This window comes from Acanthochromis polyacanthus, chromosome 5, assembly GCF_021347895.1.
Source record: "Acanthochromis polyacanthus isolate Apoly-LR-REF ecotype Palm Island chromosome 5, KAUST_Apoly_ChrSc, whole genome shotgun sequence".
In the NCBI taxonomy this organism is placed as follows: domain Eukaryota; kingdom Metazoa; phylum Chordata; class Actinopteri; family Pomacentridae; genus Acanthochromis; species Acanthochromis polyacanthus.
The window spans coordinates 11,443,078-11,467,459 of NC_067117.1; the positions used below are offsets into that span (position 1 = coordinate 11,443,078).

Below are 24,382 nucleotides of genomic sequence, written 5' to 3' on the forward strand. Positions count from 1 at the left end.
AATTGTTTCTGACATCTATCATTTTGGTGCGCTCTCACAACACCAACCACCTCTTAAATAACAAGGATATTCCAGTGTTCGGTGCCATCTGAAAGAGGAGACTCCAATAAGTCATACTAATGTTCTTACTAATTTTCCAATATGCATCTTTAAAGCAACCTTGATGACCATTTTCATATCTGCAAGACTCTGGAGTTGGTTGTAATTCAGTTCTTGTTGCTAAACTTAAATTACAATGTTATGAGTTCAGTATGCGCAACCATATCTAAAATTTTATTGTGATTTTTTTGGCTTGTTCTTTGTCCCAGGTCTTCCTCTGTTCTTTGACTCAGAGTACACTCTGCATTTGTTGTTATTTTAAAGGATCTTCTGCTGGCATTTATCGTGTACACTTCTAATTCAGTTAATCTGATTGTTTTATTTTATGTTCGAAGCTGTCCATGATGACAAATCAGTTTAAACTGTCACAGGAATTTCACCTCCTACAATCACTGTGTCTGTCTGATAAATGAGAAAACAGCTACAATCAGTACACTGTCGGACTTTAGGGGACACAATATATGGGATTCCTGTGTTTCTAGCTACTGCTAAAGATATTTTATGCCTTGTATTTCAATGAAATGATATATTACATAAATGTAACTCTTCTGAGGTATGATTCTTTTTTTAGTTGCTTCCAACAAAAAACATGCAGTTTATTTCTGTGATGTGATTTTCATCAGTTGCAATTATCCACAATGGGGCTCTATGGTCTGTCATACAGTAGAAGCATACGCAAAAGTAGAATCTGCGTCATTCAGCTCACAGGCAGTACCTCACTGTGCTTCTCAGAAACTATTCAATGCTCTGCTCATCCCTAGGTTACCATGGCTGCATCTAGTTAATCCAGCATTTGTAAGTCTGTGAATGGACTCAAATGGCTCCCCTGCTTCACCGTTTCAACATGTCTGTCTTTTTTTCTGTACAGTTTCTCCAGTGATGAATTTCAAACAGAGAACGAGCATTACATGTATGTGACATCAGACTTGACATAAATTGTTCCCGGTGCATTGTCTCCGGTTTTAGGAACCTTCTAGAAATGGATGGTGAATCATCAAAAAAGACTGAATAAAACAAGCTAACAACACCATTTAATCAGCAGATTGTGTTCATTGTGTCAGGAGAATGGATTTTCTTTTCTTTTCTTTTTATTGCAGAGCTGGATTGGCTGTAAATTCATTTTCAGGCCAAAATGTATTTCTTTTTTTTGTCTGTACAATTCTCTACTCATGCTTGTAAAAGATGAGTCAACTTATATTTTAACTTAGTTGCCATAGAAACCAAAAGGAATAGTCATGGGGTCCGTGATGGAAAACTTGAAGGGCTGAAGGCTTCTCAAGCACTAGTGAAGACCTTGACAGCTTGAACAGCAGTTTGTGAAGAAGCGCAAAAGACTTAAAGTCCCACGTATTCAATGCGACATATAAACACTGCTCAAAAAATAGCCCCAAGTGTAATACAGAAAATCATGGTCATAAAAAATGTATCATAAAGTAAGTTTTGTTTAAAGTTACATTTTAGAAGATGCTGCAAAAAAGATGATCTTTTATTTTGCATGTTTGTGAAACGGGGCTGTACAGTGATGTGGTGGTTAGTACTGTCGCCTTGCAACTAGAAGATCCCCAGTTTGCGTCCCGACTTTCCTGGGATCTTTCTGTGTGGAGTTTGCATGTTCTCCCTGTGCATGCGTGGGTTTTCTCTGGGTACTCCGGTTTCCTCCCACTCTCCAAAAATCTGAGTTATATATGAGGTTAATTGATTATTCTAAAATTGCCTGTAGGTGTGAATGTGAGTGTGATTGTCTGTATTTGTGGCCCTGTGACAGACTGGCCACCCTAATGAGGATTAAGAGGTGTATAGATAATGGATGGATGGATGTTTGTGAAATGGATACAATGAAGATTAAACCAGAATTAGCATTTTAAGACAGGTTAGTATTAAACTGCTAATACATGTTTTAAATTTAGGTGTATCATACAGCATGAGGGCATTAGGACAATCAGAAATATACTTTAACAATCCAATCTAAAATAACTTCCTGTATAGAAGAAGTAAAGCAAAGAACTTTGCCTCTTCCCTTTCAGCATTCATAAAAAATACACTGTTTGACATTAACAAAGACAAGAAGCCAATCATCTGTCCAATATCTGGTGCATGCTTGATTTTTTTGCCATGATGTGTCTTCTTAATTTTTACATTCAGTTTACTGTATAAATGCTCTTAAGCTGTGATTTACATTTACTAGAAAACACTTACTTCAAAAAATGTTTGGACTCGAGTGGCACAGCTGATAGTTTTGTTTTCTTATCTAGCTACAACAGCGGAGTGAAATATTTAAGTTGCTGCGAGATATTACATTTTTTAAATACACATCAGCTGCAAAGTTTAGTTATTTATGTATTTGATTTGTTGTTTTTCTTCCCAGAAACATTCTCCTGGTAAATCATTGATTTGGACATAAAGAAATAGTTTGACAACTGTTGACAGTATGTGTATTTATTTATTTTGATCCAGACAGATTTACTGAAATTCTGCAGCCATGATGTCATTGCTAGAATATGGTTTTGGTTATGGGTTTGTTTTATTGTTTTTGTCGTTGCTTTAAATTTGGGTGAATCGGCCCTTTAAATCATCCAGACAGTTGGACCAAGTCATTTGGATTCAGCTTGTTTTTGCCTCCGTACAGGAAGGGAGGCTCAGTGTCACAGATGATACCCTCACACTTCAAGTGGAACATTTGGTGCTCTGTGAGGTTACCATAGCTACCACAACACAGTGAGACCGGATGTCCATAACGCTGATCAGCTCGTAACTAGTAGTGCATCGATGGTTTCTGTGTCAAAGCAAACAGTCCATAACAATTCATTTCATAGTGAACATCGCTGGAAATGCGATGTGAATGAGCTATGTGGTGAAATATCGCTTTATGTAATCTACTCCCGAGTTTTAATTTAGCATCTGAACACAGTGAAGAGAGTAAAATTCAGTGTGTAACAAACTTTGGTTCAGTGCATTTCTTTATTAGGCTGTCCTCGTGGGACAAAGCAACAACAATAAATAAATTAACCTGCTTTAAAGGTTTCATATCCTTGTAATTACTGTAGTCTCTCTGCTCATGTGGAAAAAGGCAATCTGCCTCTGAGTTCTCTTGTGCTAATTCACAGTTTATGAGGGCTGCCTTTGGGTCTGCACCGGCACTTAACCACTTTCATAAAGAGTGGGATTTTTTCTCCTAATTGCTGCAGGCTATGGCTGATGCAGAAATATTACACTTCACACACTGGGTTTCATCCAGAGTTATTTAAAAAACAATGCTTGAGCAGATTAGATTTCTGCTAAAATGATGATGGATATTTTTTCTAAAACATGATTATTTTGCCTCCAAATTACAAAGTTTATATTTTGCAGCAGTTTTGACTTTACTTAATCTTTGATATATACAACCTAATGTAGTTTCTGCTCATCTATGCATTCTATTTCTATGATGAACCATGCTGGATATAAAGCAATAGACCTACTCTTCTTTGATAATGATTTGAACATGTCTAAAGTTTTACCTATATTAGCTGATTACACTGGTTTAATGTCACTATCCACTACTTTTTAAAACACAAACTTAATCTAGATGACACCCAAAAGTTATATAGAATAATATATAATTTGTTTACATATTAATCATGCAAAATGGCTTTTGGGAAAATAAACAATAGGTTCTCTTTCTCCTGAGAGATGTAGGTCACTACACCGTCTCCATAAAGAGGATGAGTGAAATATGCAATTTAGTGACTTTGCGGAAAGAAAATCGACATATTGAAAACACTCACAGTGAGGTATTCACTTTGAGGACAATGCAATATAATAATCATTTAATTAGTCGTGGGAAGGAAAAGGGCCCAGTGCTACTCAATGCTTGAATGAATGTTACATCCTTAAATATGCACATTACTCTTCACAACTCTTATTATTTATTCCCTTGACACAACAAACATACATGAAAATTATGAATAGATTATAAAACATGCATAAAGCAGTTTGCTAATTTTCAACCATATCTCTCAGCCTTCCTACACACTACTGGTATCAAATGATGGTTGTCATAGCAACAGGCTCACAAGCCACAACAGGGCTTTTGGAAGACAAATACATTTCAGCATAACAGAAAATCTCTCTTATCCACATTTTCTGTCTACTGACCTGTCTAAACTCCACCAACGAAAGCTGACATGGTTCATTTTTGCGTCTCTGCTTTAGAGGATGCAATAACACGGCTGCTAACAGAGGCAAGTGAGTGAATGCGATACACTAACAGCATTGTTTTATGCGGCATTTAAGGAATGGGTGGAACTGTGGATCCTTTGAAATGCGGTACGGCAAGAGAGTTAGGTGTTTGAACGCAGTCAGGAAAGGTTTCCCTGGGATGATCAGGTGTCCCATGAGGGGGGAAAAAATCTGAATAGGTTAGAGCATCTTAATGACTCAAAGTAAAAGTCAGTTTGTAGGAGATGGTTGAGAGTGATCGCCTGAGCAGAAATTGTGAATATATGTCATGACACATAATTTAAATATGTGACTATTTTCTACAAGTTACACTGGTTGTGACTGCTTTAATTGGACTCTGTGTTTATATTCAGCATATTAAGCATACTTGCAATACTATAATGTATAATTCAGTCTATTTATATCAAGTATGCATTACTTTTTTACTGTGTGTAACAGAGCCCAGAAATCATTAAACTCATCCTTATTAAACTCTTCTGCCTGTGAAATCCTTGATGTCACAGGGACATTTTCCAGTAAGTGCACACAAAGCTAAATGTCCCAACACTGACAGACAATGGTCTGTCCAGCCATTCCAGATACTTCCAAATCCATCATGTACTACTGAACTGCTTTTCAGTGCTGGGACTTAGTGTGAAATTTAAAACATGACACCATCTCAGCAAGTGTAATGTGTGACTTTTACAGGCTGAAGGAGCCAAAACCATTGTCAGAGCAAATTGTTACTGAGTAGGAAACTGGCAAAGGGGGTATTTCTTGAGCACTTGTTTGCAGCCTTGAAAGGGTGCACTGGTTAACAAGGTAGTCACCTGAATAAACTTATCTGTCTCTTTGAGATCTCAGAGGGCTGAGACAATCAGATTATTATTGTGGCTTTGAATGTTTTTCATTTTTCAGATCACTTTCAGGTTTGTCCAAACGCAAATGTACTTGTTAATTTGTTTATTCTGTACATTTGGTTCAGGCTGTGTTTCAGAAGGTGAGAAAAAAACAACAATTAATTCTTAAATGTTAAACCGAGTTCACATGTTTTCTGTGTTTCTGGGTAAATATTTAGCAGGAGCTTACTTTCCTGTTCAGATTGTTGTTCATAAGTGGAGATCTAAAACATAATATAAAAGAAAGAAAAGAAAAATTTACCTTTCTCCACAAATTATTGTTTACAAAACCTTATTGCGAGTTATTTCATGAACAGACTTCAAATCCACTTCAGAATCTTTCATGAGAAAATCCTCACAGACTAAATTTTGCTGGCAAGACAGGTGATGCAGTTCACTCAAGAACTGCATCACCTTTCCAACCTGAAATGTATTCTGTCTTGTCAGCATGTCTAACCTCTACCCAACTATTTACAGGTTCGTGTAAATAATTGAGCATTGGGCAGCTTTATGCTTGAGAAAAGAAGAAAGCCATAGACACTGACAAAACCCATAGGTTATGCAGGAAACCAGCAAACCGCACAGTAACAATACATAAATGATGGCACCTTTAGTCTCAGTGTTGAACAGTTCTGCACGTTCTAAATTAGGCCAATATAATCGTTATCTCTGTTGTCTCATTTCTAGACAGAGGAAGCCTTGGATTGATCCACTTATGAAGTATTTAGTGGTGCTTCAGCATTCATTAAAATAGAACAGATAACTGTGGAGATACAGGTTTGTGGGAGCTTATCTGCAACGGCAGCCAATTGTGTGGTTACACAACCTTGATGAGCAACAGTAATGACCGAATGCCCTCCTAATTTCAGTTGCATCTGGTTGTTTACAGCACAACCAGAGTGCTGCAGACAGTCTCAAACTTGGCTATATTTAACACAAGCAGTCTAACTTTTGGGTATTGGATAGAAAGGAAAAGTCATTAGTATGCCAAGACTTCAGGATTTTACTCTGTCACCTGAAGAAGTAGCCATAAATAAATGAACTGGAAGTAGCACAGCAAAGCATAGAGAGTAGATCATTTGAAATTAAAATGCAGAATAAAGACTGATCTAGTAGTAATGACAGATCGTTGTTTTATAAGAGTATTCCAGTCATAATGAGAGAATCATTACGCTTAAAACATTAGTCAAGATGAAATTGCCGTCAGTGGTTTCTTCACTGTATTCTGTTTACCATAATTATTCTAGTAAAAGTACTAGATTAATTATAGTAAATACAACAGCATTTTTACAAGTGCTTTAAAGTGAGTACTGATGTTTTTGGTACATCAAGAATAATCCTGTATTTCGCAAAGTTTGAACTCCAGAATTTAACTATTTATAATGCACACAAGAGCTATCCTACTTGTCATTATGTAAGCAACTTCTAACCACAGATTTACATTCTCACTATAAACAGACGAGAGGATGAGAGGAGTCACGCAGGCTGTGGTTTGTGTAACTAAACTTGACAATGTCGGGTACTGAAGGAACACACAGCACTGAGGCAGAATCAGAATATCTTCACAGATTTAGCAAATGAGAAAGCATGTGGATATCCATCTTATGGTTCCATCCTGTATCTAAGGATATAACATATCATAATATGAAAAATGTATTAGCATGGATGTTGATGAAATTACTTTCATTATTAATGCAGATGTATCTCCATAAGGCGGCAGAGATGACATACAGAATGAGAAGGTCAGCCTATATTCAGTATACAGTCTGAAGATATTAGCATCACATTAAATTACATTTGTGCAGTTAACTTTATAACTACATGCTCGGTATGTGGTATGAATACTGTAATGCACATCTTCATTTTTTTAAGTGACAAAATACACCAGCACACCGATGATGGGCGATGAAAACCTCCAAATGAAAAAACAAGTACACTTAGCTGCGCGCCTGGCCTTGTGCTTCTAAAGCTCTTTCATTGCTCTGCAAATTTGTGTTTGCCTTTCAATATAATGCCATCTGTGGAGACATTCACTCAGAGAGCAGAGACAGGAACAAACATAACACTTCTCTCCATCTGTGACCTCCCAACTCCTCATCCTCCTTCTGAATACGATGCAACAATGGAGAAGAGCAAGGGAGAGGGAGGAAGATTGCCTCACTATTCAGGTAGCTACTGATGGCACACAAGCTCAAGGATAGCAGATTCAATTCACAGAGCAGAAGTGCGAGAAAGGCTACAAACCGACTTGCAAGATATTTTGCGAAGAAAATTAATATTTTTCAGATGGAAAGGATTCAGTCGATTACAAAAAAGCACAGAGTACTTTTGAGGATAATACCTTTCCGTTCTTTTGACTGACTGTTCTGCCTGAAAAATGCATATTTTTTTGGAAAAACACAGGACTCAAAAGCTGAATTGTCAAATGTTAAAACAGCACGGTACAGCAGGAGAAACCTGACTATCAAACACCATTTAAATTTGTCAGTGACGAATCAAATATGCACTTTCTTGCTGCATTCTCATCGTTTCTCTCCCTGTCTCCCTCTGCAGACGTGTTCTGACCAACATCATGAAAAACAGTGAGACCTTCAGCGATGATGAAAAATTTCAGACTGTGAATGTATTCACATCCCAGTTCAAAACACCTGCCAGTGGAGGCTCAACAACAGTGAAACAAGTGAATTCTTTTTTTTCTTTCTCCGATCCTTGGGCCATTTCATACCGAGAGGTGCAATGCAGAACAGCTGCTGCCAGGTACAACCGCACAGGTCAAACGCTCCACAAATGGCTGCATCATTTTCATCGAGCTTCACAGATGAATCACAGATAAATAGTATGATGTCAGCAGAGCTTCGTCAACGTCCTGCTGTTCGAGAGTCGCGGCCCTGCTGTTCCTTTGCAAGCATTCGTTATAATTCAACATCTCTGGGGGTCAATGAACTCTAATCAGTGTCTTTGACTAGGGTGGAAGATTTTGGATGTTGGCTCCTTCCTACTGTTCCTACTGTAAAATGATTCTGAAGCATACCTATACCTACAGATATAATCTTACATTATTTCATTTAAAACAAATCATAATCATGTTATTTTATCAACTAAACTGAGTGCTAATTATCCATCCAAATTATACTTTTGTAATGTTCTCCCTTTCAGTCCGTGGGGACAAATCTGCATAAATCTTGATGGAAAAAAACCTGGCCGCTGTTACTTTAGCTTGTCCAGTTTGTCATGGATCACACAACAGCTGCTGTATGATATTTTGCAGATTTCAACCAAACTCTGCTCCAAAACCAAGCTAGTGTGAAATAAAAGTGTAAAATATTTATAAATATATACAGTTGAAGACAACAAAAGGAATTTTAGACCATACACTTTAGGGGTCTGCCCTCTGTTCAGCTGAGCTATTCCCCTTCACTGTGCTTTTGGCTTTAGATAGGCTGGTGTTTGTGTGTCTGGTGTGTGTGGAGTGTGACAGGAACATATCTGGTGCCTCTGAATAAATAGACCAACTGGATTTTGGTGTTGGTGCTCAAGATCTCTTTTCACTGAATTATTAGTTCTGGTTATTCAATAATGTATTTGTCCCTCTGGTAGCACATTTGTTTACCAGGAAATGTTACTTACTCATCACAGGTATCATAGGCAGTATTGTTCAGCCAGTGCAAAAACATTGAATATTTGAAGGAGTTTTCTAAAGCGATAACACTGACCTTACCGATTCTCAGATTAACAGACATTCACATCATATTGGCACTACTGCAATGACCAGTTTTTCACTTGTCAAAAGCCTTTCTGTCAACATCCAGAAGAGAATCTGCTCTGTAATATACCTGGCTTAGCTTAAAGTGCATGAAAAGGAAAACACGAATGACTCATGTCAGCCTAAAGTATGTTGCTCAAGGTAACGGAACCCAGATGTAAAGCATAAAGTGCAGTTTTTTAAAAATCCTCATACAACTAAATCTGCAACCGACTGTGCAATCAACTCTCTTACATAAGCCAAAAGCAATTCATGTCACACTGTGCTGTTAGAGACTACATGCTTTTTGTTTTACAAACTGTGGTGCATGATTAGACATACTTAGGCAGGATCTGAAGATAAATGTGTTCGAGTTGCATTGAGGGAAGTGTAGGATTCTCCATCCATCCATTCTCTATACACCGCTTTATCCTCATTAGGGTCGCGGGGGGTGCTGGAGCCTATCTCAGCTGACTCGGGCGAAGGCAGGGGACACGCTGGACAGGTCGCCAGTCTGTCACAGGGCTACATATACAGACAAACAATCACACTCACATTCACACCTACGGGCAATTTAGAGTAACCAATTAACCTCAGCATATTTTTGGACTGTGGGAGGAAGCCGGAGTGCCCGGAGAAAACCCACGCATGCACAGGAAGAACATGCAAACTCCATGCAGAAAGATTGCAGGCTCAGGCTGGGATTTGAGCCAGGGATCTTCTTGCTGCAAGGCGAAAGTGCTAACCACTACTCCACTGTGCAGCCCATGTAGGATTCTGTATTTCACCCATATTAGAGATAAGGTTCACTGCTACATAGATGTGCAATAAGAAGGTGCTGGGCCACATCTTTAGGTAGTGTAGAGTCCATAGAGGACAGAAGCTATCCTAAATCCTTTCATAAGTTGACAGAATATCTCTGTTATCATTTCTTCTAGTTTCCACAATCGACCAAACAGGTTTCAACTGTCTACAAGGCAACATGTTAAGTCTTGTTTATCTACACATAGTTTGAGCACACTTACTTTCTAGTATAACAACCTGTTTCATATACAAAGTATGTCTGTTTACAGTGTCAGTCCTGGTAGTTTTGTCATACATCTGCTGAAATCTAACCCTAAACAGAAAAGAAAAACACTGGCATCTGAAATACTCTAAAGTATAAAACAGTCAAAATTGTGAGAAAAGCTAAATTACAGCTATTAAAAACAGTTTTGATACTATTCCAATGTCTACTTTTCAGTAAAACTTTCTTAATTCTCAAAGATGATGCCAATCCTTCTTATATCATTTCAAGGTCTGATTTCAATGCCAGTATCCTTGTTGCATGCCAAACGGTATTTTAAATGCCAGCAGCTTCTTCCAATCGCAGACACTGCACTGGCAAGTTAATTATAAGATCACCCTGCAAGTTGACATTAGTTAGAGGACAAATCTGTCATTTCATCTCCATCCTGTGCTGTCTATCAATATTTTGTATAAATTATCTGAATTCAAATTAAGTGTAGTCAGATCTGGTTTTATTTCTGTGGAGCTCTAATGATTTTGAAAGCATGGACACTGTAAATGACCAGTGACATTTATACATACAAAATGTTTTCTGCATGGTTGTTCGCACAAAAATATCCACGATTTTGCCGGTCTGTTTTGTCTTTTGCTTTGTTTGGAAACATCTCCTCATTTCAAAACCTGAAACTCTACCTCAACGCAGCCAGAGCTTGTCATTATTAACAGCACCTTTTCAGTACCTAAAGGCAAGGGATGAAAAAAATCTTTTTTTAGATCCATAAATTATTCATAGAGTATTACAAATGCTAGATACACAGATTAGGCAGAAGCGTTCAGTTTTTACTCTGGTTGAGCTCACATCATTCAGACCTCTAACAGTGTGTGTGTGTTTTCCTGTCATCTACTTGCCAAAGAACAAGAGCTGTGCTGCCTCAGACCTGTGTTACTGCATTCAGCCGCATTTTCATCTTTGGCTTTGATGATGCACTTTCATGAGGAACTTTTGTACTCTCTTTTGTTGCGGCATTTTTGAACAGTTATGTATTCAATTTTAAATGAGTGATTTTTCAGGTGGAACTCTCGTTTGCTATTCTGTAGCAAATATATTTTCTTAAAATTTAATCAGGACCAGGCTAAGTCAGAGACATTTCTATTGTAGACACGATGTAGAGAAGCATGTGCAAACAACCATTTGCTTTTATAAAAACTCTCTTTGCAGTACAAACTACTGCAAGGAAATAATGAGATCAGATCACTCTTGGATTCAAAGAAAAGAAATGCAGCAATATAAAAAATCAAGTATGTGAGAACCAAATGCATTCTGTCTGGTAGAAAGTTTGTCAACATAAACCAACTCTTTGGTTCAATCGTATTGCAATGTCAGTATGAAAGTTAGAGCCTACATTAAAAACTACCCTGGATTGTTTGATGTGGTGTGAAGATAATTTCAGTTGCAAGCAGGAAGCAAAGAATCTCCCAAAAATGCGCCATATGTTGCGCTGAGCTGCTTGAGTCAAGAGACTGAATTTAAGAGTGAGTCTGCATGGCCGAGTTTCAGATAAATATAGTTGTGCTGTTTGTGCGACACCTTTGTGTGGAGATGTCTGCTGTTGTGCAGAGCTTCACTGCCGCAGCAACTCGTGCTCCTTAGAAAGAGGAGTTGGCTGCCCTCTAGTGATAATTCCAGGTGCTGAATGTGTTTCTGAACAGCACAGAAAGTTGACTGCAAAATTCAGTCAGTGCAAAGCTTGTGGTACCAAGAGCATAAATAGCTCTAAATCTGTGTAGTTTGAGTTATTCTGCATCCACGTGTGACGTCCCCTTGTGTTAAGTTTGCATTGTGCAACGTGTAGGAGAGGACATAACATATTGTATCCTCATATGACAAGAACACTGAAATAAAAAAGCTAAACTTTTGAACCCTGAGCACAAGTCAACATTCATAGACCCTGTCTAACAGTTTGTCATGCTGACATACTATATACCTATTACAGCGTATTCCTCCTCATCCTACACTACAAGTATGAGAACAAAAGCACATTTTACATTCATTCTGTCTCATTCACACATGCTTCAGAAGGCTGATTAAAGTATCTCTACACACTGTCTCTATTCTGCTACAAATTGTAATAACCAGGATGGGAAGACTCTGACGTGATTCGGTCTCCAGTTCGAGTTTACAGTGTCTTTTAAATCAGTAGTCAAATATTCCATGTAGTCTGGTTTGTAGACATAATCAACAATTCATCTGGCGAGGAAAGCTGTCTCTGTTCTTTCATGCTTTCCAACTCTAATCTGGATACTGCGATCTTCGCCACAGAGTGGCTTTAGTGTAAAAGCACTTTCAGCTGGCACCATGACTGTCTGCGTCCAAGTCCGAGGCCTCAGCCTCATCAGCAGATCCAGTCAGGGCAGGATAAGGCCTTGGCTGGTCTAGGTTGACATAGGTAACCTTCAAACTGATGTAGTGCTCTCCTTCCAAGCAGGACAGGATGTGTTGGACTTCTGTTACCAGGCTGTGAAAGCCTGGTCTGTGCTCAGGCTCCGGGTCCCAACATGCCAGCATGATTGAATAGCTGTGGAATGAATAATTATGCAACTGAGTGAATGAGTAGGCACATAAGTAAATATGCAAGCATGTGAGTAAACTCCTCAGTGGTGTCATTGTGAGCTGACATATAGTAACCTGGACTAGACATGGATTAGCTATAGATGTTTACTTTACAAGGTCACAGGGTAAACTAGGTATAGATGTCACGGTAGCTGTGCTTTAAGTCATTATGTAATGGGATATTTATAGTGTGCCACTGTGATTCTTACAGAGTATCTGGGCAAAACTGTGGCTGCGGAAGCCGACGTCCCTTCAACAAGTAGTGTGTGATGTCATAAGGGTCCACATCTGGATATGGACTGGCACCTCTGGTTAACAGCTCCCATAATAAGATGCCATATGACCACTGAGAAACAGATGAGCAATGTATTACAGACACAAATATAATAAAGACAAAAATGCTTCTGCTGATTTGACCAGATTAAGCACACTCACCACGTCAGACTTGGTGGTGAACTTCTGTGTTTGCAGGCTTTCGATAGCCATCCACTTAACTGGAAGCTTTACCCTCTTGTGATCTTGAATGCTGTAGTATTCCTTGTCATAAATGTCTCTGGCCATGCCAAAGTCCGCCACCTTTACTGTGTACGTTTCATCTAGCCTGCAAAGATCAAACATCTTAAGAAAGGATCATCTCCCTAGACAGTTCTTGTCCAAATAACATTTTTTTAAGATGAGCTTGAGAGGAGAAAGTTACATCTGAAGTTTCACCAAATTAGAAAATCAATGTTGATAACCTGTGATAATACCATTAGATTTTTTTTCTTGCAGAGGTGGGATACAGAAAACATTTAAAAAGTCAGAAAATCAAATGTGTTTTTAATTCTAATTTAAAAACCATCTGAAGCAGTCCTTCCATGGCCATCAAGAAGGGAATCAATTAGTTGCTAACAGAGATTTAAAAATAAATGTCTAAGTTTTCATCATACACTATTAACTCTTTTTTTTTTTTTTTACAAAGTAAGTTGTTAAATTTCGTTTGTAATTCTGTTACTGAAAAAATACAGGTCCAAAAAAAAACAAACTGCTGTGTTCACTGCCATTATTTGGTTAGCAACTGTGTGATGGAAAAAAATTTTCATGAGTGTTTCTGTCCTATAAATAGTTTACTATAAATGGTATTTTCAGATATTGTTTTTAGAATACCTGAAAATGAGGCATCCACTTTCTAACCAACAATGAAATAAGCTCTTACGAGAGAGACAAAGTCTTTCACTGATTCGTCACGGGCCAGTAATCCGTGTCTGATTCACACTCACATGCAGTTACGTGCAGCCAGGTCTCTGTGAACAAACTTCTTTTGTGCTAAGTATTCCATGCCTTTGGCAACCTGAAGCCCAAACCCGATTAAGTCTTTCACTGTGGGGTTCTGTGAAGGACAAAGAAATAGTAAATAAAGCTGCACATTATAAATCTGAGCACATTATAAACTAGTAAAAAACTGTAGTCAGGCAAACAGAGAAGATATTCATGATCATGACCCATCTGGCTCTAAAAGTTTCATTCTTAAATTTACCCTTTTCTCAGAGCGGATGAAATGGCGCACATCTCCATGCTTCATGTACGGCAGAACCACCAGAGGGAGCCCTTCTTTGGGCAGCATAATGCCCAGCAGAGAGAGTATGTTGGAGTGGTGGAAGGCTTTCATGATGATGCCCTCTCTGAGGAACTGGTCCACTTCACCCAAATCTGTGATTCCTGTTAATTAAACACATAGTCCCATAAGTTTACCAGCCGGTAGCTCTAAAATGATGATTTCCTTTATAAAGTAAGTATTTACTTACTGTTCAGTGACTTCACAGCACAGTGGGTCTCCTGCTTATTGCTGTCTATCAGGTATCCATGATAAACTGTCCCAAAGTGACCTGTGTAAGAAAGAAAAAGCAACTAAAAGGACGCGTGCTTAAGTGTAAACAAAGTAAAATTCTGACAGTAGAAGAAAGGAATCTTACCTTTGCCAATGATCTGGCTATCCTCAATTCGGAGCATCTCAGCAGGGATCAGCACATCTTTGACCTCTTCAAGAAGGTCAGAACTCAAGCTGACCATTGAGATATTGTCCCGTGCCATTAAAGGAACGGCAAGATGATCATAGCTGGCAGTGTACAATAAACCTTGGAAAGCCATTCCTGAGCCAGAGGTTTGACTGGACAGATCTACTGTAAGGCACGAGGGAAAACACATAAGGGAGAAAAAAAACTGACTGAATGGAACAATAGAATGTGTAATTATGTTCAAGTGAAACTCCTTAATACATTATGCCTGACTTTGGTGATGTTTAGTAGCCTAGCCATGCTAGACCCATGTTCTGAAGGCACAAGGGCACGCTCGACAGGGAGGGAGGCGGGCTAAAAGGTTGTCTATCAAATCACTCTGCAGCAATTGGGTAGGTATACAATCAATCAGCGCAACGAATAGGCTCCTGGAGCCCCGGAAATCAGAGGATGCGGTAGTTCGGTGAAGCCTTATTTATACAGTCAATGGGTGAAGCTCAAGTATATTACAGACATGTTAACAGAAAGATTATTCAGAGTCGGTGCTAATGGAGCTCAACGACTGTTGTCGTTTTTGTTGTCGACCCTGGCAGAGAATTAAATTCGTTGCCGTGTGTTGTCTAGCGCAGCCAGGCTAGTTGTTTCCGGTTGTTTCTGTCAGAATCGTCGTGCCTCTGTCGTCACTTAGTTACACCCGCCTTCTGACTCTACACTTCATGGTGATTGGTCCGGCCAGTTTTAGGAGCATCCAGCCTCGAGCCTTATGGAGGGTAACTAGACCCACCCTGGCAGAGAATTAAATTCGTTGCCGTGGGTTGTCTAGCGCGGCTAGGCTAGATGTTTAGCTTAACAGGCATTCAATATTGCAAAAACTGATTGTATCATTTTTGGATTTATTTAGGAATTTGTGGGTTTGGATGCCTCACCCCGTCTGTAGTCACCTGTTGGGGAGGTATTATGGGTGCTGCTCATGCGGCTGCGTGACAACAATGTTGATAGACGATTCTCTATGTTGGCTGAAAGGATATATTTGATAAATATGAATCACTGAGCAGTAAACTACAAAAAATATACGGTAAAGATGACAGAACAGAACGCATTAGGAAAAAACTAGGTTTGTAGAAAGCATCAAGAAACAGCAGAATGTTTCTCACCTCTCTTTTTCTTCCTCAAATGAATCATCACTAGTAATGCAAGGCCAGCACCTACGACCAGTGCAGCAACGATGCCCAGGACAATGCCTGCTATCACAGTGTTGCTGCTGTCGTCATAGACTACTGTACCCACATCGTACACCTCTCTGTTCACAGACACCTACAGTAGTCAAAGACATGATGACTCGTGTTAAATGCATTTCATTAAGTGTCATTTTCCACAGGTGATTTGGATTAAGAGATGACTTAAAAGCAGACTTCCTTACTTTGACAGGCAGCCCCTCGCTGGGGATAACCAGGCTTTTAGGAATCCTGCAGGTCAGCTCATTTAACAGAACTTGAGCCTTACATGGCACACCGCCAATGGTCATTGTAATTTTCATACAAGAGCTCACTGTAATCAGTTTACTGTGCTGTAAAATATATAAGGTGTTAAAAGAAAAGTGGTCATTGCTGTTTTGTGTATAGTAATATATTTAACAGTGCAGATGTAGCAATAGCTACGATGAGCAAGTGTCACTGTTCTTGACATTTTAACACAAACAAATGTTCAGAGCAGATTTTTGAAAGATAATTTAAGAGTGTGTAAACATACGTGCAGTGAAACTTCAGTGTCTCCTGGTTTTAGAAGTAAAACTTTGTCATCATTTTCAAAGGGAATGACTTTGGCATCAGGGTGGTAGTCAAAACGTCGCTTGAAGAGGTTATTTTTTCCATCAGTGTGTATGGAAATCACTCCTGGTACTGACTTTTCCTCTGCCATTTCCTCTGGAAAAGCAGGAGTCCAGCATTCCATATGTGTAGTATTTGTTGTGCCATTGCAGACCTCAAGTGAAATGAAAACAAAACAACGTACTGTGTGAAATCACATACAGAAAGTATTTCTTTCATTCTTTTTCTCTACTCACGAGACAAAATTTAATGACCTGGTTTGAATTGAACTAAGTTACCTGAAGAATGTATTGTATAGGTTAAAAGTATCGACTTACTTGTTGTAAAGTCACAACAGGATTTTGGGAAGTGTACTGAACCACAGTTTTGTAGGCAGAGTCAAGATTCTGACCTTCTATCAGCAGCTTGGAGCCTCTGTACGGCAGCACAAATGAACATGTTAATATAATTAGTATTCCATTAATGCCATTTATACGGTTGGCTTGTTCTCTGTGTCAACATCAGCTCATCTTGACAATGAACTTGGAGGAATATCTCAGTTCTATCGCTTTATTTGAAGTCAGTTTCTTACCTTTGGAAACCGCATTGTGGACGCACAGAGTGTATAACAGGGTCTTTCTTGTAGAGAAACATCTTAGTCGCGGTCACTTCAAAGTTGTCAATAATGACTTTCACAGGTACAGGTCCAACAGCTGCTGCAGCAGCTGTATAGCAGATGATTGAAGACAAATCTCCAGTTTCCTCAGAAACTCTGAAAACAACAGGAATTGCAGTAACCAAAAAAGTCATACTATGTGATGTCACTTGTTTAAATGATTATCTGAACACAGTGAAATGAATGTGGTGATTATCAGTAATGGTGAAATATTTTTTGCTCCTCACGTTTGAATCTTGCACTTTTTCTCTCCAAAGTACACATCTCTTTGTTTCCCAGAATTAAGATATTTTCCTGTTAATGTAACTGCTGTTTCCCCAAACATGGGTCCATAGCCTGGCTTGATTTCTGTGATGGTGGGTTCCTGTTTCAGTGGAGATAAAATATATATCTTTATCATTACAATTTATATTACATAATAGACATCACTTAAATAAACTGCATAACAATTGTCATTCTCACCACAAAAGACAAGCCAGATGTCTGAGCTGTGCCTTCGATTGAGTAGCGTCCCTCCACTTCCCCCTCATGCACTTGCAGAGTGATGTTGAGATTCAGGTTGGGGTTTTTTTCATGAATTTTGCACACTAGCCTGTATTCCAAACACAAGGAATAATGCGTCTGTGAATTCTGAAGACATTCCAGTGAGGCAGGTGCTTGTTGGCCACTTAACAAGAACATTTCCAATGTTTCAAGCATACACAGGGCAATGCAGCAATATTTTTGTCATACAAACAAGTCTAAAAATGTCTTAAAAACTATACATTCTGTTGTTTATCTACAATGGTTTTCATTTGGTCAGATAAACTGAGGTCATAAATGTCCCATATAGGTCAAGGAAGTTCTCCCCTTTCATTAGATGCTGAAAAATACACTGCCATAAAGCTGAAAACAGTTTGTCACCGTTTGTGAAACGCTATGTGATTTGAACAACATGGTTTACAAATTACTGCAATATGTTAAGAAAATCTGATCGGATGCCCCAATTTGACATCAGTAGGACACACAACTGAAATCCTCTACTAATCTGTCTGTAACCCGCACTGAAATCAGAATTGATTTGTTCAACCATTGTGTGTGATGGTAAAATCAAATTTAAAAAATTGTGCATCTTTTTATTGAGTTTTGTACATTTAAAAAAAACATAATTTGACAAAGATGATAGGAGAAGAATAAAGGTTTGTTTGATTGCTTGTTTTCTCCAAAGTTTCTACTTTGACTGATTAATTCTGTCAACATTTTAAATGTTAACAAGTGAGCACCAATCAACACCAGTTAAATTAATGTGTGGCAAGCAGTGTGAAGTACTTCCAACACAAAAATTGAAAGAAAGATTCTGCATGTGTGCTACTCACTCGTCATTACTGCTCTTCTCAGACAGGACAGAACACATGGCTGAGCCCACTGTGATGATGTGCGTTTTGCCGCTGATGATGGCCGGTCTTAGAGGAGACTGAAACTCTGAACCACACAGCGTCAACTCTGTCTCACCACCAGCAGGAATAGTTTTCGGGAAAAACTGCAAATAAAAGTTTTGCCATAGGACAACAGCGATCTGTGTCTTAGTACAAACACTATGATCAACTTTATGACTCATTCTGTTTAAACTTTGTCCAATGGTTAATCAGTTACACCTAGCTGCACATCTACCTCGGTTATGACAGGTGCGCAAGAGTCTTTGTTCCACTCTGAGGTGCACTCATTCTCCCTTAAGCAGCTTCCCGAACACCAGCAACAGTTCATGAAGCGTGGAGCCGTCAAACACATGGAGCATGTCATAAAATGTGAACACCCAGGTCCTGCAGAGGGTACTCTGAACATCTGGATAAGGGCGAGAGTAAGACAAGGGCGGGGTAGGTTAGAAAAGAAAAAAAAACAGCCCAGAGATAAGCAGTACCTGGCGCAGATATTACAACATGTACCTTATTTCCAGCTACAAAAAGAAGTAAATCCTTCGAGTAGACAGCTGCTGTCCTGGATACTGCCGTCTCTCCCACAGAATAATTGGCAAAAATAATTGGTTTGTACAGTGTAAGGATCACCTAAAGCAGGGATACAACATAAGGAGATTCGGTTTTGGTATTCATAGCATTCAAACTCACTACCACCTCTAACAACAACACCACTGGCATCTCGTTACCTGCAGTATCCTGCCATCTGAGGTGCCAAAATGTCCCAGCGTATGATTCCCAGTAGTGGTGACCAGGACTGAGGTGAACAGGACATTTCTCATCTGACTGTTGAAGAGGTCAACTCTGTAGTACGGCTGTGAGACCAGAGTGGCCTTGGCAGTGCATGCGTCATTCCCGTCATTGCTCTGTGGAAGTTGGAGAACCACATTTACACACAGTCAACAACAGGAAGTCTTACAATTTCAAATTCAGCTCATCTCTGTATCTGCCTCAGTCAGCACAGGGTTCCTTCTAAGTAGATATATAAGGAATATATGCAAGTATAAACTTGTGTGTGACAAGAAGCAGGACAGAGAGAATAAACAGAGAATCCTAATTCATTCATTAAATGAGGAAGTGCTCCAGCCTCGCCTTCAGTCATAGTAACAAGCTGAGAGAAGGAAGGTCATAAAACAGCAGTGACTCCGGCTCTGTTGACTTGGTGACTGTTTCTCATCTGCTGCTGAAACTGGACTTTCTATACTTTTACACACATACACAACAGCGGATGACAGTGTGTAATTGACTGGGTAGCAGAACGTGAGTCACAGCGGTTAAAAGGTGTTTACTCAAAAAAGACACGATAGGTTAAACTAACGGTAAACATTCCACTGGAAAGCAATTGGGCTGACCTGCCCCAGCATGCCCCAGTTTTCTTCCCACTTGAATGCTCAAAATTAACACAATTTGATCCTTTCAGTCACTTTTAAAGTTCAACTGTCATACTTGAATCCAAATAGTATACCAGCTTTTATATAGCACATATCCAATTCTTAGAAATAGCGATGATAAATTTTCAAGACTGCTGTATGATTTTTTTTTCCCCACAGCATGTACTGATTGAGTAAAAGTGCGTACTTCTGCCAGCTCTGAGCTTGCTCAACATTCCTCTTATTTCCCACTCAACTGAAGTGTGTAAAAGACAGGCACAGCCAAACACTGACCCTCTCCTTTAAAATTCCACCTTTTTTATCAGCAGGAATTATAACTCGTGTTTGTTGGCGCGCATTCCTGTAGGTGTGCACACGTCTGTGAGAGCTCAAAGGACACAGAATGAACTCCATAAAGGGAGGAAACCACACCTTTATTTTTGTCAGGAACTGAAGCCAGATTCCAGGTGTTTCAAGTGCTGAAGTCTGCATGTCAGCAGGATGTAACCGACCAAGCTCATCTTTACACTTCTTCTACACCTCTTTTCTTCTGGTGCTTTATCATTTAAACATTCTGATGGGTTTTAAATGAAAAACTGAAGAAATTTATGATATTCAACTCAGTATCATGAATTAGTTTTTAATCTTAGAACATGCATATCTGATTGAACTATTTTCATGTCCAAGTTTTGTAAAGAAAGCAGTTTCCTCAGACAAAAGCAGAAACTTAAGACTGAAACAGAGTGGGGAAATGGTGTGGCAATGTGCAGGTCACGTACTGACTCATCCACCCCTCCCTGTTCTCTCATGTGGCTCTGCTCTTTCTCTCTCTCTCACACACACACCTTCCTCAAAGCTGACACGGATAAAATATACTGACGCGTATCATTTACTTTGTTGCAGTATCTCTTCTAATATACTATCCTTTATTGCTCAAGACATAAAACTGTAAGCTCTGCTGCTCTGATCACAGGTGACTTCATTACACAATGTTTGTCTGGACAGGTCACTTCCTGTCTGGGTGTAGAGTGACCTTCGTACTGCTCTGATGGCATTAAAAAAAAAAGAGTGTTACTCACTTCATGTGGGCAGCTCTCACATGGCTGGAAGTGGCAGAGACCTCTGGACAGCTGCTCAGGCCCTGACTTACAGCAGGCCTCCACACCTCGGTCAATGGCGTGGTTTACTTTAGTCAGAGGAAAGGCACACAGGGCTGAGTTTTTCTGAGGCTGACCACGCTCATTGACCTCCGCAAACACCCCATAAAGAATATCTTCAGTCTCGTGCACCCTCAGCTCATCAGCCAAGTCTTTCCCTGCTCGCCCAAAGTATGCCGCCTGCAGTCCGTTATACACAATGTCCCTGTAAGCCTCCCTCCGTCTCCTCCTCTTTGGTTCGTACCGACACTCCAAGACCACCTCCCTGTACATCCACATCTCTGGAATTAAAATAGGCAGTCGTCCCAGACGAGTCTGAAAAGTCGAGTTGCTGTTGAAGGGATTTTCCCTCTGCAGGGACAGAAAGTAGACATGGTCCTTGGTGGAAAAACTGTATATGTAGTCAATGCTGTACGAGTCACGCAGACCTGGGAGCACTGTGACATCCATGATCACATCAAAACCGTCTTCAGTTGAAAGTGGTCTCATCACTGATATTGACCTCCTTGGATACTTCTGTCTCAGACTCTCATTAACGGAGGCTGCAGTGAAGAACAGTGATGTGGCTCCTTCCTGAACGAAAGTGACTTTGGTTCCAAGTGGGCTGGCCAGACAGTCAGGACAGTAGGTTGGAGAGTTTCGCTCTTTTTTGTATAAACACTTAGTCTCAGGCTTTGGCTCGTCAATGTTAATAATGTAACAGATCCCATGCCGAGTGCTTCCACAAAAGTACAAGTATGGTAAGTAATGTTGATCAGGATCCAAAAACAGAACCTGGCTGTCTGTATTGACTGGATCTTTAGGGTCAGTTTCTATGTCACATACCTGACAGGTTTCACACTCAGGATGGCCAACAGGTCCAGTTTTCAACTCCCATGTTTTCTGCAAGGAATCGTTAACTGCTATTATTACATTCTGGCAGGCAACGTACAGCTCTGTTGGCTGAACTTGCGAGTTCACTTCGATGTTCTGTATAGGTTTGTCTGTTTGGAAGTAGGGCAGGGAATATGTCATAGTGAAATCCACCAGCCAGGGAGGAGAAGGAGGACATTTCTGCTGTCCTGAGGCAGTTTGTGTTTGTATCCATAAGTATACCGTCAGCAAGGCACTCAAAGTGACCATCTCCACGTCACAGTCCACTGTGATCCAGTGCTACCTAGAAGATACCTTCCTAAATGAGTACATTCTGGAGAACCAGCGGGAACTCTGTGAGAGAAAACAGAGAAGGAATGTTGTGAGTTAATAGACAGAGGGCTATAATATCCGAGCCTCACTTTCAACAGAGTTCACTGCTTTTGAGGAGGAGGTGGTTGTTGTAAACATTTTAGCTTCCTTATTCGGAGAAAGACAGCTTAAGAAACTGGGGAAAATGGTGCAAAGCACCAGCTGCTGTTTTCTTTTTGAGTAAAATGAACGAAGCAGTTGCAACCCCTCGTTTTTAAGAAAAGTAAGCCTGTAAGTGCGCATGAACAAATAGGATGTGAAACTTATTGAACTATAGAGCTGATAAAGCCAGTGGAAAAAATGATAAGTTGGTAGGGTCAAGATAAAATCTAAAGTAGGCAAGACACAACTTGCTGCAACACCAGAGCAACTATGGAAATGTTTAGGCTGCCAAAGCAACACAGCAAGTAATAACTACACTATATATAGATGTGTATACATTTATAATTCTAACAGATAATACAAATACATATGATTCTATTTAGAAGCATTTTGTAATAAAAGTTACAGTCATCTACTGACTACAAACGATCCAAATTTGTAGTTCTAAAATAAACAGAATTTATTATTTTGTATTGAATATAACTGTTGAAAATAAATTTGAACAGCTGATTAGCTGTGAATTACAGCAAGAGGAAGCGGAGTTATTAACGTGAATAACTAATCAGCTTCTACAGAAGTATGTGAAATAAATCTTACCTTTCTTTACAAAAAGGGAGGAGTGTCGCTGAGATTTGTCCAACAGACTCAAACTGTGAATTCTGTTCCACATAAACGTCCAATGAGAGTGAAGCTCTACTCAGTGTCCGCACTCACCTGACAGCACCACAGTACCACTGAGAGTTTAAACTGGCAGAGAAACACTTTCTGCCACTGAGAGAACCGCAGCTTACAGACCAGTACAAAACTGCATCCAACACCCCCCTTCAAAATAAAAGCATCACAGCCACAAAGTCATGGTGGGAGTGGGCGAACTCTTAATCTCTCTTTCTCTTTAAAAATAGATAGATAGATAGATAGATAGATAGATAGATAGATAGATAGATAGATCACAAGAATATCAACATAACGGGTACAAAAATGCCTTATTAAGTTTAGTTTGAGTGATACAAATCTATCATGTACAATATTAGCTTCATTTTAATGTTTTGATGTTGCTCTTCTATTAGTTGCAATTTAAATGTTGACATACAGATTTTTTTTATTTTATATGATTCAGCTGACATTTTATTGTCATTTTTTAAAGAACTGATGGACCTGGGACAAGAATTAGAACTTTACTATAACTTTATTATCACTGATACTTTAGTTCTTCACATTAAACTAATGTAAAATCTGCTATTACCAGGGATGATTTTTGTACATTAGTGAAAATTTCAAGCTAAATAGCGAGAATTCAAGCTTATAGCTAATACAGCATAACAATAATACCTTGACAAGAAGTCAGACAGTTGGCCTTTTAAACAGATAATGATATGTTTTCAGTGTTGGGAAGCTATGGTATCTTTATATCAGATGAACATAACATGTCTACATAAGTCATCAAAGAGCTGGCACTGGACATGCTGGGTGTTCATCAATGTCTGATGAGCTTCTTATCCCATATCAGAGGGTATCTTCCCTCAAAAATCCTACTCTTACACTTTCACACATGACAGAGTAAGTATCTATAATTTTCTTTGTTCAAGTAAATGGTAACACTCCATGTGACTCTCTGCAAACAGTAAAAAGTGTTTAGATTCGTATACGTATATTTGTATAAAACAAACAGAGGCCTATTTGTTAGCCTATATGCTTTAGTAAGAGGGACCAACACTGAGATCTTATATTGTATTAAGAGCTTCTTGTTCACAGGATGACATTTAAGTTATTTTTTAGTTAGTTTTTTATTAATTTTTGTTGTTTTTTGTTTTGCTATTTCCATCTTTATCGATATTCTGCTCCTAAACCTCTAATGCTAGGCTACTTGCACTAGGTCCACAACATGCTCCAACATCCAGGATTTATTTTTTAAGACTTAAGACCAGAAATGCCTCGTCACTGTGACTTGCTTAACTCTGATACTCCCTGAGAGTGTTCTGTCCTGTCAAGCCGCACCCGCAACAAGGAAGTATGAAATAGTTGCGAAATCTGTCTACCTCAAAAATAT

At 39.2% G+C, this 24,382-nt stretch overlaps 1 protein-coding gene across 5 annotated transcripts; it reads right to left on the reverse strand.

The window, feature by feature from the left end:
- Positions 1-10,440: 10,440 nt before the first annotated feature.
- On the reverse strand, positions 10,441-23,074 carry LOC110972771 (macrophage-stimulating protein receptor-like). 5 transcript variants are annotated; one of them, XM_022223135.2, is made up of 21 exons: positions 22,933-23,074; positions 20,932-22,215; positions 19,172-19,348; positions 18,954-19,073; positions 18,682-18,852; positions 18,387-18,550; positions 17,494-17,623; positions 17,259-17,395; positions 16,948-17,127; positions 16,694-16,790; positions 16,300-16,530; positions 15,971-16,117; positions 15,705-15,864; positions 15,492-15,566; positions 14,509-14,712; positions 14,341-14,421; positions 14,073-14,254; positions 13,816-13,925; positions 12,992-13,157; positions 12,766-12,902; positions 10,441-12,521 (listed from the first exon to the last, which is right to left on the reverse strand). In XM_022223135.2, exons 2-21 carry the CDS (start codon positions 22,129-22,131, stop codon positions 12,290-12,292), a joined length of 4,101 nt encoding a protein of 1,366 aa, XP_022078827.1. In that variant the 5' UTR covers positions 22,132-22,215; positions 22,933-23,074; the 3' UTR covers positions 10,441-12,289. The 5 variants fall into 5 exon arrangements, with proteins under 5 accessions (XP_022078827.1, XP_022078826.1, XP_022078824.1 ...); XM_022223134.2 differs by having other exon boundaries at positions 14,509-14,715; XM_022223132.2 differs by having other exon boundaries at positions 15,477-15,566.
- Between the last annotated feature and the right edge of the window lie 1,308 nt (positions 23,075-24,382).